We start from the raw sequence: 17,512 nt of genomic DNA, 5'->3' as shown, positions 1-17,512 counted from the left end.
GTGTAACAAGGCTTGGGACTCCCGTCACCAAAATCTCTTCATGTACAACAGCAGTCCCAGTCAGCAGGCTACTTTTGGGAGTGCCAGAGGAACTGACACGCCTAGTTAAATACAAGGCAAAGACTCCCTGATTGGCCCATCAATTGGATCCTCAGTCAGGGAGCTCATACTCCAATAGGACGACCTCAATGGCCTGGTTGAAGTAGTTATGGAGAGCACAGCGAGGTAAAGAAGGCCAGGGGTGAGAAAAAGGCCAGAACTAGGGAGGTGTGCTAGATTGGAGGAGATTGCTGAGTTGGGGGGGAGGAGTAGGGAGCGAGGAGGGAGGGATTTGGAAACATGTGTAAAATCCGGAAAATCTCCAAGGCTGAATCAATACAGCCTTGGAGATTATACAAATGTCATTAAAAAAACCCATAATGCCCCTTTTGGGGGGAGGAAATCTGCCTTCCTTACCCGGTCTGGCCTACATGCAACTCCAGAGCCACTGTGAGGTGGTTGACTCTTAACTGCCCCTCTGAAATTGCCAAGCAGGTCACGGGGAGGCTGGGGGGGTGGGGGAGGATGCTGTTTGCTGGCCTTGTCTGTCAATGAAGCCCAGATTCCCCGGAAGAATTTTTAAAAAGATTCGGGGAGACAATGGGGAACGTAAAAGCAAAATACTGCGGGATACTGGAATCTGAAAGACAAACAGCAAAAGTAAAAATGGCTCTTTGTCTGGATGGGATGGGTGGAAGACTCGGAAAATGCTGGCGTCAATGCCCACATGATTGTAAATTAAACTAAATTCTCCCAAATATGTCGAGGAATAGGGATGGGTGTAAATTGAAATCAGGAGTGGGAATGTTGATCGCATCTGTAACGTTGCAGTTTCCGCAATTGGACGCAACCACAAACTTTGAGTGAGGAAATAAGGGCCCAGGAATTAGGAGTAGGAGTGGACGTCTCGGCCCTCAAGCCATTCGATAAGATCGTGGCTGATCTGTTTGTAACCTCACCCCCACATTCCTGCTGACCCCTGATAGCCTTTCGCACCCCCCCTCCCATTAATCAGGAATCTATCTCGCTCGACCATAAAAATATTCAAAGACCTCCCTCCCACTGCCTTTTGAGGAAGAAAGTTCCAGAGACTCACCAGCGTGGGAGAGAAGAAAAATTCTTCTTGATGTAATGTGTGACAGCATTAGAGGCAGAGGTCAACTAAATCCAAAGATGTGCGAGTTAGTTGCATTGGTCATGCTAAATTGATATTAGTGTCAGGGGATTAGCAGGGTAAATACATGGGGTTATGAGGATGGGGTCTGATTGGGATGGCAGTCATTGCATATTCAATGGGCTGAATGGCCTCTCCTTCTGCATTGTTGGATTCTATAAATGTCAGTCCAGGTGGAGAAGCTGCCTCATTCAGGTAGGTTCAGTGGCCTTGTGTGTTTGTTTTAGAATGGAGAATATTGCAAGCAACTTTTGGAGTTTGTTATAAAATAATGAAAGATGCTGGAGTGTGAGCCTGTTGATTCAGTTCGACAAGTAAGAGAGGACCGGGGGCATGACCATCCAGGGTGACTGCTCTTGTTCACCATCCAATGGCCAGCATCAGTAAGTGTAGATCCACTGAGGGCAGGATGAGGTGCAGCAGTGAATTCCCTCAGTAAACACTCAAAGATCTAGACCCAGTGCACACTGAATAGGAGCAAAGACCTAGGTATTCCTATCGAACATTCCTCCAAGTTGGGTGGCACAGTGGTTAACACTGCTGCCTCACAGCTCCATGGGCCCTGGTTCGATTCCAGCCTTGAGTCACTGTCTGCGTGGAGTTTGCATATTCTCCCTTTGTCTGCGTGGGTTTCCTCCGGGTGCTCCGGTTTCCTCCCATCATCCAAAGATGTGCAGGATAGTTGGATTGGCCATGCTAGATTGCCCCTTAGTGTCCAAAGATGTGCTGATTAGGTGGATTGGCCAATCTAAATTGCCCCTTAGTGTCCAAAGATGCACAGGTTAGGTGGGTTGGCCATGCTAAATTGCCCCTTGGTGTCCAAAGATGTGCAGGTTAGGTGGATTGGCCATGCTAAATTGCTCCTGAGTGTCCAAAGATGTGCAGGTTAGGTGGATTGGCCATGCTAAATTGCTCCTTAGTGTCCAAAGATGCACAGGTTAGGTGGATTGGCCATGCTAAATATCAGAGAGCATAGGGAGGTGTACAAACAAAAAAAAATGGAGTACTGCATACAATTCTGGTCACCCTGCTATAGGAAGGATGTTATTAAACTGGAAAGGGGCAAAAAAGATTTACAAGGATGTTACCAGGACTGGAAGATTTGAATTATAAGGAGAAGTTGGATAGGCTGGGACTTTTTTCCCTGGAGTGCAGGAGGATAAGGGGTGACCGTATAGAGGTTTATAAACTCATGAGGGGTATAGATAAGGTGAATAGCCAAGGTCCTTTCCCCAGGGTATGGGGAGTCCAAAACTAGCGGGCAGAGGGTTAAGGTGAGGGGGGAGAGGTTTAAAAGGGATCTGAGGGGCAACTTTTTCACACAGAGAGTGGTGTGCGTATGGAATGAGCTGCCAGAGGAGGTGGTAGAGGTGGGTAAATTACAACATTTAAAAGACATTTGGACGGGTACATGGATGGGAAAGGTTTAGAGGGATAGGAGCCAAACACAGGCAAATGGGACTTCAGTTTAGGAAGCCTGGTCAGCATGGACAAGTTGGGCCAAAGGGCCTGTTTCTGCGCTGTATATCTTTTTGAGGTTTATTTATTAGTGTCACAAGTAGGCTTACATTAACACTGCAATGAAGTTACTGAAAATCCCTAATCGCCACACTCTACAGTCTGTTTGGGTGCACTGAGGGAGAATTTAGCACAGCCAATGTACCCTAACCAGCACTGGGGGAGGAAACCGGAACACCCGGAAGAAAGCCACGCAAACACGGGGAGAATGTGCTGACTCACAGAATCATAGAATCCTATAGTGTAGTAGGAGGCCATTCGGCCCAGCGAGTCTGCATCGACCACAATTCCACCCTGGCTCTATCCCCATAACCCTATGCATTTACCCTAGTTAATCCACCTGACACTAAGGGGTAATTTAGCACGGCCAATCCACCTACCCCTAACCAGAGCACCCGGAGGAAACCCATGCAGACACAGGGGAGAATGTGCAGACTCCACATGGACAGTGACCCAAGCCGGGTATCGAACCGGGCGCCGAGGCAGCAGCGCTAACCACTATGCCAGCGTGCCACTCTTTGACGCTATGAAATCTGAACAGAAAGGTTTGCTGGGGAAAATAACACCCTCCCAAAAGAAAATTAGCGACAGACAGCGAGAATAAATGACGAAAACCATCTACCTGTGGGTGATTCCAACATCTAAAGCCCCTCGATTATGTTCCACACTGTATTTCACCATCTGCTATCCCCCATACAATAAGCAATGCCATTACACTCTGAGTGTATGGTGCTATGGAGCCCAGCGCTAAAAAAAAATCTTTAGTTTCAATATTTCTCCATTTGGATTGGACTTTTGACATAGCCTGGTCATCCAGGGCAAAAACAAAAATGCTGCACAGATTATTATAATCTCAGGACGTATCCCCCAGTTTGCCAAGTTATTCACGATTCTCTTTGTATTTATAAACACACACACACTCATACCACCCCCATACCACCCCCCCCTCCTCCAACTGCGGGTTTCCTCCCACAGTCTGAAAGACGTGCTGGTTCAGTGCATTGGCCATGCTAAATTCTCCCTCAGTGTACCCGGACAGGTGCCGGAGTGTGTTGACTAGGGTATTTTCACCGTAAGTTCGTTGCAGTGTTAATGTAAGCCCGCTTGTGACATGAATAATTAAACTTAGAAAAATCAATACAATTGATTATACAGTCGCCCCACGATAGGGTAGGAATCCAGCCTTGGGTCACTGTCTGTGTGGGGTTTGCACATTCTCCCCATGGCTACGTGGGTTTCCTCCAGGTGCTCTGGTTTCCTCCCATAGTCCAAAGATGTGTCGATTAGGTAGATTGGCCATGCTAAATTGCCCCTTAGTGTCCAAAGGTGTGCAGGTTAGGTGGATTGGCCATGCTAAATTGCCCCTTAGTGTCCAAAGATGTGCAGGTTAGGTGGATTGGCCATGCTAAATTGCCCCTTAGTGTCCAAAGATGCGCAGGTTAGGTGGATTGGCCATGCTAAATTGCCCCTTAGTGTCCAAAGATGCGCAGGTTAGGTGGATTGGCCATGCTAAATTGCCCCTTAGTGTCCAAAGATGTGCAAGTTGGGGGGATTAGCCATGCTAAATTGCCCCTTAGTGTCCAAAGATCCTCATCCCGTTAGTTTGCCAGCCCCCAGTGTAGATACCGCCCCGCATAAACACACACACACTCTCACTGAGCAATAACACCGGAACACTTAACACGCCCGCGAGAAATTCCTTTGTCAATCTCACAAGAGATGTTAACAGACAGAGGGGATGATTAGCGAGAACAGGCAATGACAGAGAGATGTGCTCAGCACCAAAAATGTCCAGGTAAAGTACACGTGTACTTGTAGACACGTCAAATCTAGACGCATTCCCAGCTGGGTGGAGATATATATATATATAATTTAAATCAACGGTATTGTCAATAGATAAATCAGTGCTGTTTGGGATTATATCATTTGTAGACTCACACAGTATAGAAGGGCCTTTCCTCACTTATTAATCTGTAGTTAACTTTTTTTTGGACAATAGAGATATTTGACAAATAGTTTGGAGCTCCAACATACAAACCCGATGCCTCTTGTGTATGTTACGTTCTTCCTCCACTGAAGGGGCACTTTTGGTTACCCTGTTAAACTGATTTGGGGATTATTTTGTATATATATTGTTGTCGCTTTCGGTGGGAGAGCAGATGCTAACCCCTGATAGTTCACCACTGTCCCTCTGGGCTGGTAGATAAATTGTCCTGGAGGGTTTCAGGGGTTGGAGTGGGGAACAACAAAGGAGGGTTGTGGGAGTTGGGGGGGAGGGGAATCCCATTTCTAGTCGCTAATAATCCACCCCTCCCTTTCCAAGCCCCTTGGTTGTGAAGCCCCACCTAGCCGGATAGCGCTATCTCACGCTTTGGGGAATGCAAGGTCCAGACACAGGATAAGTCCCCTCCCTAATGTAACATGGTCATTTTTTTTTGTGTGGAAGGGGGAATAATTGGAGAGGGCAGCCGAATGGAGTGGAAAATGGGATCCCAGTGAATTGTTACATGGGGGGGGCTGGTGAGGGGGTGGGGAACTGGGATGTGGGGTGGGGGGTGGGGTCGAATCTAATGCAGAAAGATATGAAAGTGTTAGTGGGGTGGCACCGTGCATTGTACCATTGCAATATTGTACTGGTTCCCACCCTCTCCCACACTGCTGGTTCCACACAGCACAGCCTCCACGCTAGAGAGGGCTAGCATTTCTACCCACTCCCCAGCACCGTTACACTCACTACCTCCCCTTCCCAGGGGTAACGCAGCCGAATACAATGCGCCCGGGGGTGGGGAGGAGGAAAGGGGCAGCGCCACCGAATCCAGCAGTGGAGGGGTTAAAAACTGTCTTGCGGCCACGTTCCTCTGGCCTAAATATTCCTGAATGGAAACACACATAAAGACTCTCACGTCAACCGAGAATTGAGCCCGACACCTCATGCTTCCTTCCCCCACTCCCCAAAAAGAGAGAGAGGGCCATCAATTTTATACTCAGTCACAAATAAATCACCTCCACTTTGAATAAGTTGAAATACCCATAGGTCTACATATTTAAAAAACAAACCGGCAGCAAAGCCTTTTAGTAGCAGTATTAAAACACTTGATTGTTGAGAGAGAGGATATATTATGTTTAATTTTTTTTAAAAAATAAAATCTTCATGATCTGCCGAAGAGAAAAGTTGAGGAGAGCGCGGTTTCTTTTTTTTTCATTTTTAAATGTCAATTTACCACGATCTGCCCTCACCTCCTCCGTCCGAATACTACATTGAGAAGCAAATATCAGTGTGTGTGTGAGGACACAGGTGTTCCCAGCCCACGCTCCTATATTCCTAAAGGTTTATTTTGCTCCTCGTTTTAAAAAAAACACACTTCCTATCAGAACAGTACACAAAACAATATATTTATATATATGTATAAGTATGAGAGAGATAAATCAGCTTTTCCCTTTTCATTTTCTTGCTGTTTTCTGGCTAAAATTGGCAAACACAGCGTTGAAAGAATAATATATATATATATATACATAGTCTTAGAGTAAGTTCCATCTGCACTTTTTGTCGGGGGGTCGCTTTATTTTAACACACCATACACACACACATCATCATCTAACAGTTAGTGGCGAAAATGTAATGGGGCAACAGGCTAAAATATCATTCTTTCTTTGATTTTAAAAAAAGTAAGAACAGCAAATTAAATTAAGATCAAACCCCCCCCCCAAAAAAAATCACACAAGCTTTGGCAGAAGAATATCTGTGATTTGAAGGAGCCGCTTTAATTAAACTGGGAGCGTTAAGATTCTACACCATGCTTGCTTCCAAAACAAAGAGGGTTTGGGGAACTATTTTTTTTACACAGTCGAGGGAGGTGTGTGGCGTTATTTATATATATATATAAAGTTTGAAATTCTGAGGTTTACACCGTCCTAGCTCTGGGTGGTGTGTGGGGGGGAAGAAGGATCGAGGCAACTTTGCTAACAGTCAGCAAAAAACCAAAATACAGCAGCGGAGACTGGAAATTGGGATAGTCACAGACCTTAACTCTATATTTCTCGCCCCCCCCCCCCCACCCCCATCCCCAATTCTCCCAGGCTTGCTCGGAGCTAATACTGTTTGTGGCTTCGGCTATCAATTCAACAGAAGAGCAAGCGACTTCAACTTCTCAATCAAACATTCAGCACTGACCAGAATGCGCTGTCCTACTGAACCAAGCTGCGCCTTGTCAACTGGAAACGCATTGGGGATGCTTTTTTTTTGGAATTGAGTTGACCGAGCACCACCAGTCAAAAGCAAGTGACACACACGTACTGAAAAACCATATATATCTGTTATTTAAACCTATTATAAATAAAGTCCTCCTCACACTCAAATCAGTCCCCCCATCAGCATCCACAATGCCGAAGCATCCATAATGTCCTGATTTTGAAAATATATATATATATTCTTAAGTCACAAATCATCACACACTTGCACCAAGACCACCAGCCGAAGGATGCTCAGTATTTCACACATTTCTAGAATTGGTCCCGTTAGAACTGGAAGATGATAAATCAGATTTTGTCTCATCGTTTTCCTTAAAAGAAAAGTTAGCAGAACTTTTGCACAAGTTCTCACAGCGACGCTATGTCAACTGACACACAGAGCCCATAACAATTGCCCCACGCTTTCCCCCCCTTCCAATACTGGACACCAAGCGTCGTTACAATTCACAGGCAGCGTAGAGATAACACATCCAACTTGTCTTAAATTGCAAATAGTATCCTCTGCATGGAAAACATGCCAACATAGCTTTGCAACCATCTTATTTTTTAAAAAACAAAAGATTGCAAAAGAATCAACAATGATTTAGGCAAATCCCTCTGTCTCTCTCCCTCTCTCTCTTTCCTATTATTAATTCCAAATTTGAGGTGCAGTTATATAAATTTTGGGGTAACCGCCATTTTCTGCAAATGACAGCCATGTGGAGAATAGAGAGAGAGAAAAGTCTGGATTGTTGCCATCGGCTTCTCTTTTAGCGAGAGAGAGAGAGAAATGTGAAACACATACACACGCACGCACAACTAGGAAAGGAAGGGTGGGCTGTGGGGAGGGAGTGGGGGGAGAGAGGAAGGGGAGTGGGGGGGGAGAGAGAGAGAAGGGGGGGTGGGGGAGACAAAAGCATTATGCACACAATATATTTTTCACAAAAGGAAATACAGAAAATTCAGGCGAGAACATTACCTGCGTCAGACAAAGCGGGGAGTACATAATTATTACGGTGCAGTGTGCCTCTGACTTCTTCTCAGAGTTGCCAGTTTTTAGATTCTGTGTTGGAGTCTACTTTCCATGCTCAACTGTAAACCCGACCGTGGAGTTCTGAAAACGAAAGTTGACACAACGTTGGAGAGTGTGTGTGTGTGTGTGTGTGTGTGTGCGAGTGAGTGGAAGAGAGAGAGAGAGAGGGAGGAAAATATACATAGGCTGTACTGTAACAAGCTCCCGGTTTCTCAGACAGACACACACAGAGTAGGGAATCCACAAGCGAGGATTGTTGACAAAAAAACTTTCTCTCTCTCTCTCTCTCTCACTCACTCACCCCCCCTTTTTTTTGGAGGGGTGGGAGTGGAGGAGGAGGAGGGGGGGAGCTGGTGGTCAGTTACACGTGACGTATGAAAAGTGACATTACGAATGTTGACTTGGAAAAGAAGGGGGGGGGTGGTGGAGGAGGAGGAGTAGGAGGGAGAGGAGGAGGAGAGAGGAGGTTTTGCCAGGAGCTGGAGAAAAGTAGAAGGAGGGGAACGATTGGGGAGGGGAGGGGGGGTGGGCGAAGGAGCAAAGAAGACTTGTCAAACTTTGCAAAGACCGCTGAAGGGGATCAGATGATTGCAAAAGGAAGCTCTGTGTGTGTGAGAGAGAGAGAGAGAGCGAGAAAGGCAGTGACAAAGTCGCCTTCTGTATGACGATTCGCTCTCTGTTTGGGAGTCATCAGCCACCACCCCCCCACCTCCTTCCTTCCCTCCCTCCTTCAATGAGGAAAGGGTAAAAAAAAATCATATTTAATTTATTTAAAAATTGGAGTTGGGTTTCTCTCTCTCTCTCTCCCCCCCCCCCCCCCACCAAACGACAGCAAGAATGGCTGCATGTCCCCATAACGTTAAAACTCCCAGCTACACAATAACTTAAGAGATCCGGCCAAACTTTGTTCTGATTTTTTTTGCACTGTCGAATCCATTCTCCCCCTCCCCTCCAAAAAAAAACAAACCTCTCTGGCTTTTTTAAGGGGGTGGAGGGGCGAAATTGGCTGGGTTGAAGAATTCTTAGTGTGTGTGTGTGTGTGTGTCTGTGTTTGGGGATGTGTGTATCACTTTATTAAAATTTTTTTAAAAATTAACATCTCAACTTTCTGAGAACATTTCAATCCGGATTTTTTTTTTAAAAACTGCTCCAATTAAAAAATTGCCACAGCCACTGTAAAAATCAAAGTAGAAATTGTGTCCTCTTTTCTGTAAAATAAACTGCTGTGTTTCTTCTGCTCGTTTTCCTTTATCCCTGCTTGCAAAAAACAAATGTCAAATTCACGGTCGCTGCCTTTTTTTTTCTGGGAAGGGTTAGGGGGCCGCCAGTGTGTGCAAAGCTAAAAAAAAATCCAGCCCTTTTTTTGTGTGTGTCTTGTTAGAAAATCGCTCTCTCTCTCTCTCTCTGGTGCAAGTCACGTCTACCGCCTGCTTTCCCAGTCCAGCCCCAGAGCTGTCAATCACGACCAGTCTGCCTGGTACCCGGTGCCAGGCATTCAGGGGGCAGATTTACTCTGAGAGAGAGGAGGAGGAGGAGGAGGGGGTGGAGAGAGAGAGAGAGAGAGAGAGGGCTGTCTGGAGGGAACAGAGAGAGAGAGAGAGAGACTGAAAAGCGATTCCCTTTGCAAGTTTTGCAAATCTCTCTTGCTTTCGAGGGGTTTTTATTCTTTTCCGGATACCCCAGCAGCGGGTAGCCCTACTGCCTTTGTTCATTCTCCCCTTTCTGTGCCACTTAACCAGCACCCGCCCCCCCCCCCCCTCCCCTTGCTGATCTTCCTTGGCATCAGAAGCGAGGGCACTTATTTAAATAATTTGGGCTGGATCTGTAAGTAAACAATCCTACGTTCCTGTTAATTACGCAGGTTCCCAGCCAAATCTTTTTGAGCCCTGGTCCAAAATACCAACCAGAGAGGTACCAAAAATGGGCGTGAGATTCTTCTCCACCACTGCCCACCCACCCCTCCCCCCAACCCTTCCCCCCACCCCCCACCACATCTCCACAAACCTGACCAGAAAGTCACTTCTGAGCGTGCAAGCAATGTGCTCAGTGGAAATCTGAGATTTGCGTGCACCATACTGCTTAACACAAATCGCCACCCTGGCACTTCAAATTTCGCCTGCTTGTCAGTCCCGTCTGTCACACTGACTAGCAGGTCCCTTTCAGGTTGATTATCTGCAAGTATCGTTCCCTGACTGCCTGGTACAGCACTTAAGGGACGCAGTGCTCACTTGTTAAGCTCAATGCCAACCAACCATCTCCCCTCCCATTCATTACCCCCCCCCCCCAACACACACACACACACACACACACTAAAATGAACTCCCTGGGATAGTTTATTGGTCACAAGCAGGCTTACATTAAGCATGGTGGCACAGTGGTTAGCACTGCTGCTCCACAGGTCCAGGGACCCGGGTTCGATTCCCGGTGGTCTGTGTGGAGTCTGCACATTCTCCTCGTGTCCATGTGGGTTTCCTCCCACAGTCCGAAAGATGTGCCGGTTAGGTCAATTGGCCATGCTAAAAAAATGTCCCTTAGCGTCCTGAGATGCGTAGGTTAGAGGGATTAGTGGGTAAAGTATGTAGAGATATGGGGGTAGGGTCTGGGTGGGATTGTGGTCAGTTCAGGCTCGATGGGCCGAATGGTCTCCTTCTGTACTGTAGGGTTTCTATGATTCTGACACTGCAATGAAGTTACTGCGAAAATCCCCTAGTCGCCACACTCCGGCACCTGTCCGGGTACACTGAGGGAGAATTTAGCTCGGCCAATGCATCCTAACCAGCACATCTTTCTGGGAGGAAACCGGAGCACCCGGAGGAAACCCACGCACACAAGGGGAGAATGTGCAGACTCAACACATACAGTGACCCAAGCCAGGAATCAAACCCGTGTTGCTGACACTGTGAGGCAGCAGCACTAACCACTGTGCCATCGCGCTGCCCCTAGTTTTAAGTTGATTTATTAGTGTAGACTTACATTAAAACTTCATGGTGATAAATGGTTATCACTGTTGCCTCACAGCACCAGGACCGGGTCCGATTCTCGGCTGGGGTCACTGTCTATGTGGAGTTTGCATGTTCTCCCTGTTTCTGCGTGCATTTCCTCTGGGTGCTCCAGATACTTTTTAAAGGAAGCGAGGCATCCCACCTCTACCACCCTCCCAGGCAGCGCATTCCAGATCATCACTACCTTTGGGTAAAAAGGTTTTCCTCACATCCCCTCTAAACTTCCCACCTCTTATCTTGAACTTGTGCCCCCTTGTAACTGCCCCTTCAACTAAGGAAAACAGCTGCTCCTTATCCACTCTGTCCATGGCCCTCATAATCTTGTACACCTCGATCAAGTCGCCCCTCAGTCTTCTCTGCTCCAATGAAAACAACCCAAGTCGACCCAAACTCTCTTCATAACTTCCATCCCAGGCAGCATCCTGGTAAATCTCCTCTGCACCCGCTCCAGTACAATAACATCCTTCCTATAATGTGGTGACCAGAACTGCACACAGTACTCCAGCTGTGGCCTCATCAAAGTTCTATACAACTCCAACATGACTTCCCTGCTTTTATAATCCTCCGAATAATAATTAAACTTTACTTATCGCACACACTGAGTGCAGGATACTCCAAGTTCGAATCCCACCATGGCAAAAGGTGGAATTTGAATTCAATGAAACAATATGAAATTAAGAATCTACTGATGACCATGAAACCATTGTTGGAAAATCCCATCTGGTTCACTAATGTTCTTTAGAGAAGGAAATCTGCCGTCCTTACCCAGTCTGGCCTACATGTGACTCCAGAGCCAAAGCAATGTGATTGACTCAGAACTGCCCTTGGGCAACTAGGGATGGGCAATAAATGCTGGCCCAGCCAGCGACGCCCATGTCCCACAAATGAATAACAAAAAGCATAGGCATTATGCCACTCTGTTACATCCTAGTGAACCAAACGCAGAAAACCCCATTCAAGATTAGCGGAGCTTTGCAAGGTCCTTATCCTGCCAGTTACGATTCCCGTGGAAGGCAGGATGGGCCAGTTTCCGTACCCCGGGTATTTTATTTGTATCTGGCCAAATTTTTCTGGTAGGGAATCTGCATGTTCTCCCCATGTCTGTGTCGGTTTCCTCCGGGTGCTCCAGTTTCCTCCCACACTCCAAAGATGTCTTTTTATGCTGATTTTTCATTTTTGTTGTAGTGTTGTAGGGAGAATCGCCCCGGTTAGTGCTCTGACACAGCCACTAACCTGGTTACCGCCACACAAGCTGCAGTAAAGTGATACAGCCAGGAACCTTCACCAACCTGTTAAACACACACTCCACTAAAAATAGCACACAGTCGAAACTTAAGCCCAGTGGGGCAATCCAGTGGTCAGCTGATGGGACGCTCAACTGACCTTCCCCTCTCTGGCCTCTGACAGGACCACTGTAGCTTAGTGGAGGAAATGAATTACATGGGTATTACATGGTGAAGCTCCCTTAGATCTTTCCTTGTTCTCCACCCTTCTCTATCTCCTTCTCCTTCCCAGGGAAATGCCCACTCCAGTCACTTCCTTCAGGGTCTAATAGGCTGGCATAGCGATTAATGTTTTATTCCTTCATTCCTGGGTGTCGCTGGCTGGGTCAGCATTTATTGCCCATCCCTAGTTGCCCGAGGTCAGTTGAGAGTCAACCACATTGTTGTGGCTCTGGAGTCACATGTAGGCCAGACCAGGTAAGGACATAGAACACTACAGCACAAATAGGCCCTTTGGCCCACAAGTTGCGCTGATCATACCCCTACCTACCAGGCCTATCTATAACCCTCAATCCCATTAAATCCCATGTACTCATCCAGAAGTCTCTTAAAAGACCCCAACAAGTTTGCCTCCACCACCACCAACTGATTCCACTCACCCACCATCTCCTAGGACAGCAGATTTCCTTCCCTAAAGGACATTAGCGAACCAGATGGGTTTTTCAGACAATGGTTTCATGGTCATCAGTAGATTCTTAATTCCAGATTTTTATTGAATTCAAATGCCAGCGTCTGCCGTGGTGGGATTCGAACCCGGGTCCCCAGAACTTGAGTTGAGTTTCTGGATTAATAGTCTGGCGATAATACCACTAGGCCATTGCCTCCCCTTGTGATTGGAGGAACATCTTAGATGTCCAGATTAATGCCCCAGGTGGAATTTAAGTTCAGTCTATTAAGGGGAGGCACAGTGGTTAGCACTGCTGCCTCACAGCACTAGGGGCCCAGGTTCAATTCCAGCCTCAGGTGACTCTGTGTGGAGTTTTCATGCTCTCCCCATGCCCCAGTGGGTTTCCTCCTACACTCCAAAAATGTGCAGGTTAGATGGATTGACCATGATGAACTGACACTTAATGTCGGAGGGTTAGCAGGGTATATACATGGAGTTAAGGCCTGGATAGGATTCTTGTTGGTACAGATTCGATGGGCTGAATGGCCTCCAACTGCACTGTAAGGATTCTATGGAGTTTAAGTTTGTTTATTAGTGTCACAAGTCAGCTTACATTAACACTACAATTAAGTTATTGTGAAATTTCCCCATTTGTCACACTCTGGTGCCTGTTTGGGTACTCTGAGGGAAAATTTAGTATGATCAATGCACCCTAACCAGCATGTCTTTCAGACTGTGGGAGGAAACCGGAGCACCCAAAGGAAACCCACACAGACACGGGGAGAATGTGCAAACTCCACACACACAGTGACCCAAGCCGGGAATAGAACCTGGGTCCCTGGCACTGTGAGGCAGCCGTGCTAACGGCTGTGCCACGGTAAACCGGAGGAAACCCACGCAGACACAGGGAGAAGGTGCAGACTCCACACAGACAGTGACCCGAGCCGGGAATTGAACCCGGGTCCCTGGGGCTGTGAGGCAGCAGTGCTAACCACTGCGCCGGAGCTACGTGGGCCCTGAACTCGGGAATTCTCTCCACTTCTTTACCTCATTCTCATCCTTTATGGCCTCCCGTAAAACCGCCCTCTCTTGACCAAGTTGTCCTGCTTTTCCAGAGGTGGTCAGGAGTGATCCAGCTGAATGTCCTCCTTCTGTTGCTTATGTGGCTTTTATGTGGCTTGGTCAAAATCTGTTTCATAACAATCCCATGAATAGCTCCTTAGAGCTTTATAAACCAGGCTAAAGGTGCTCTATGAACACAGATATTTACATTTTATTGTGAGGAGATGCAGAGGTATTGCTCAGGCAGCTGTAATAAGCTAAGAAGTATTGTTTTTCTCCTCATTTCACTCATTTCCTCCATGAGCTAGCGTTATTAGCCACTGGGGAGCATGATGCAACTCGGGTCTAACAGGCCTAGTCAATATTGACGCACATTCCTCACGCCTCTCCTCATGTATTGACATCTTCAGATGAACACACAAATCATAGGGAGTTGGAATCACGCTGTGCAACAAAGGCAGCATGGTGGCACTGCTGCCTGGCAGCGCCAGGGATCTGCGTTCGATTCTCGGCTTGGGTCGCTGTCTGTGTGGAGTTTGCACATTCTCCCCGTGTCTGCGTGGATTTCCACCAGGTGCCCCGGTTTCCTCCCATGCTCCAAAGATGTGCAGGTTAGGTGGATTGGCCATGCTAAATTGCCCCTTAGTGTCCAAAGATGTGCGGGTTAGGTGGACTGGCCATGCTAAATTGCCCCTTAGTGTCCAAAGATGCTTGGGTTAGGTGGATTGGCCATGCTAAATTACCCCTCAGTGTCCAAAGATGTGTGGGTTAGGTGGACATGCTAAATTGCCCCTTTGTGTTGGGGGAACTAGCAGTGTAAGTACGTAGGGTTACAGGGATAGGACCTGTGTGAGATTTTTGTCAGTGCAGAATCGATGGGCGGATGCATTAATCTGTTAACATCAAATCCATGTCCCTTTGATTTTAACCAAGCGTGTTTATTTTAACTGGCTTAAAAGCTTCATGAAAATAGTCAAGGAATCTCAACAAGCGCACTAACACATCCATTAATATTACCAAACAGCAGCACTGCAACTCTCCATGCTTGTATTTGCCTCCCATTTAAGTATAAAGTACTGGGGGCAGTTTATAATCTCACTGTGCTATTATACACCATGGGCTAACAGTTTTAAAAGCCAAGATTTGGGAACTCTGATTAAATCATTTCCTATTTGCTGAGACTTTGTCGGATTATGGAAAAGACGTTTCCATCGTCTCTCTCCCTCCACCCAATTCTCAACTTGAAATCCTTTCCTAAACTAAGTCTGAAAGCGATTTGTTCCAACAAGAAGCGGTTTATTATCTAATATAATATTTATATACAAGATAAGGGTTTGACAGGACTCGTATACAAGTCTTCGCCTCAAACTGAATGTCCTTCCCGTCCCAGGATGCGCGCCCTCGCTCCCTATGGCTCAGTTTCCCAGGCAGCCCCTTCCATAGGTCTGATTATGTGGCCCACTGTAGATTGCGCCCCCCCTACCCCCACTTAAGAACATAAGAACATAAGAACATAAGAAATAGGAGCAGGAGTAGGCCATCTAGCCCTTCGAGCCTGCCCCGCCATTCAATAAGATCATGGCTGATCTGTTGTGGCTCAGTTCCACTTTCCCGCCCTCTCCCCATAACCCTTAATCCCCTCTCTTATCAAGAACCCATCAACCCGCTTCTTAAAAATATTTAGCGAGGCAGCCTCCACCACTTCAACGGGCAGAGAATTCCAGAGATTCACCACCCTTTGAGTGAAGAAGTTCCTCCTCAACTCCGTTCTAAACCGCCTCCCCTTTATCTTGAGGCTGTGCCCCCTAGTCCTACTGTCTTTTTTGAGCGGGAAGAGTCTCTCCACCTCTATCCTATCCATCCCATTCATCATCTTATACGTCTCAATGAGATCTCCCCTCATTCTTCTAAACTCTAACGAGTACAAGCCTAATTTATTCAGCCTCTCCTCATAGCTCAATTAAAGGGGCCACGTTACCACACTAAAGACTCCCAGCATGCACTTTTTCAGCAATTACAGCAAAACTGTCAGCCCTTCGAGTGCAAGGGCAGGTAGCGTGTGTCTGAGGGCTGTTTAACCATGGGAGGCAGCAGTGTCAAACCCCGATCCTGCCACAACCACAATCCGCCATGCCCCGTTTCCCTTCAAACCAACTGATGATGGCTGACACTTCGGTTGAAGTGTATTGGGTCATTATGCCATGTCAAAGGGGCTGTACAATGGTAGGTAGCGGTTGTTGTTTCCGCAGTGGCACAGTGATTGGCGCTGCTGCCTCACAGCGCCAAGGACCTGAGTTCAATCCCTGGCTTGGGTCACCATCTATGCACCTTCTCCCTGTGTCTGCACAGGTCATGCTCTGGTTTCCTCCCACAGTCCGAAAGATGTGCAGGTTGGGTGGATTGGCCGTGCTAAATTACCCCTGAGTGCCCAAAGGTGTGTAGGTTAGGTGGATTGGCCATGCTAAATCGCCCTTAGTGTCCAAAGATGTGCAAGTTAGGTGGGTTGGTCATGCTAAATTGTCCCTTAGTGTCCAAAGATGTGCGGGTTAGGTGGGTTGGTCATGCTAAATTGTCCCTTAGTGTCCAAATATGTGCAGGTTAGGTGGATTGGCCATGCTAAATTGCCCCTTAGTGTCCAAAGATGTACAGGTTATGTGGATTGGCCTTGCTAAATTGCCCCTTAGTGTCCAAAGATGTGCAATTTAGGTGGGTTGGTCATGCTATATTGCCCCTTAGTGTCCAAAGGTGTGCAGGTTAGGTGGATTGGCCATGCTATATTGCCCCTTAGTGTCCAAAGATGTGCTGGTTAGGTGGATTGGCCATGCTAGATTGCCCCTTAATGTCCTAAGACATGTAAGTTAGCCATGCTAAATTCTCCCTCAGTGTACCCGTACAGGCACTGGAGTGTGGCGACTGGGGGATTTTCACAGTAACTTCATTACAGTGTTAATGTAAGCCTACTTGTGACAGTAATAAATAAATAAAATAAATAAATGAGAGGGAAATAGTCGATATCGATTTCTTTGCGTTTTACCATCACTATTTCTCTTGACATAGCTGAACATTAAATTGCTTTTGAGATCCCTGCATCACGGAGTAAATTGCTTATCAATATTGACATTCATACTTCCACCTGCTTCACTGCTATCGGTGTTCTGTTTTTGTTAGGCTGATGACAGGTAGCAACAGTAAAAGCTTCCTGTATCCAAGCATTGTTAAAGTACCTGTTGCAATAAAATCTCTCTTCAACCACTCCATTGCTGTTGACTTTTCATCAGAATCGTGCCACCTTTAAATCAGAGAATCCCAACGGTGCAGAAAGAGACTGCATTGGCCCATTGCATCTGCACCAACTTTCTTACCCCTGCCCTCTGTATCTCTGTAACCCTATGCAGTTAGCATGGCCAATCCACCTAACCTGCACATCTTTGGACACTAAGGGGCAATTTAGCATGGCCAATCCACCTAACCTACACATCTTTGGGCACTCAGGGGCAATTTAACATGGCCAATCCACCTAACCTGCACAACTTTAGACACTAAGGGGACTTTAGCATGGCCAATCCA

General features: G+C 46.9%; 1 protein-coding gene across 4 annotated transcripts in view; it reads right to left on the bottom strand.

Moving 5' to 3' along the window:
• The window catches only part of nfixb (nuclear factor I/Xb), a 506,674-nt gene that overhangs the window by 464,662 nt on the left and 24,500 nt on the right, over positions 1-17,512 (bottom strand). For 3 of the 4 annotated variants that reach the window (XM_080216733.1, XM_080216732.1, XM_080216734.1), the window contains exon 2: positions 7,938-8,072. In XM_080216733.1, the coding sequence (XP_080072859.1) occupies positions 7,938-7,964 (27 nt within the window). In that variant the 5' untranslated portion in view covers positions 7,965-8,072. Of the gene's footprint in view, positions 1-7,937; positions 8,415-17,512 lie in introns of those variants that run through there. The other variant, XM_080216735.1, reaches the window with a different exon arrangement.

The sequence above is a fragment of the Carcharhinus amblyrhynchos genome, chromosome 33 (assembly GCF_965287045.1).
Source record: "Carcharhinus amblyrhynchos chromosome 33, sCarAmb.v2.hapA, whole genome shotgun sequence".
Classification (NCBI taxonomy): Eukaryota; Metazoa; Chordata; class Chondrichthyes; order Carcharhiniformes; family Carcharhinidae; genus Carcharhinus; species Carcharhinus amblyrhynchos.
The sequence above is the reverse complement of the archived record's forward strand: the minus strand, read 5'-3'. Positions and strand labels throughout refer to the sequence as shown.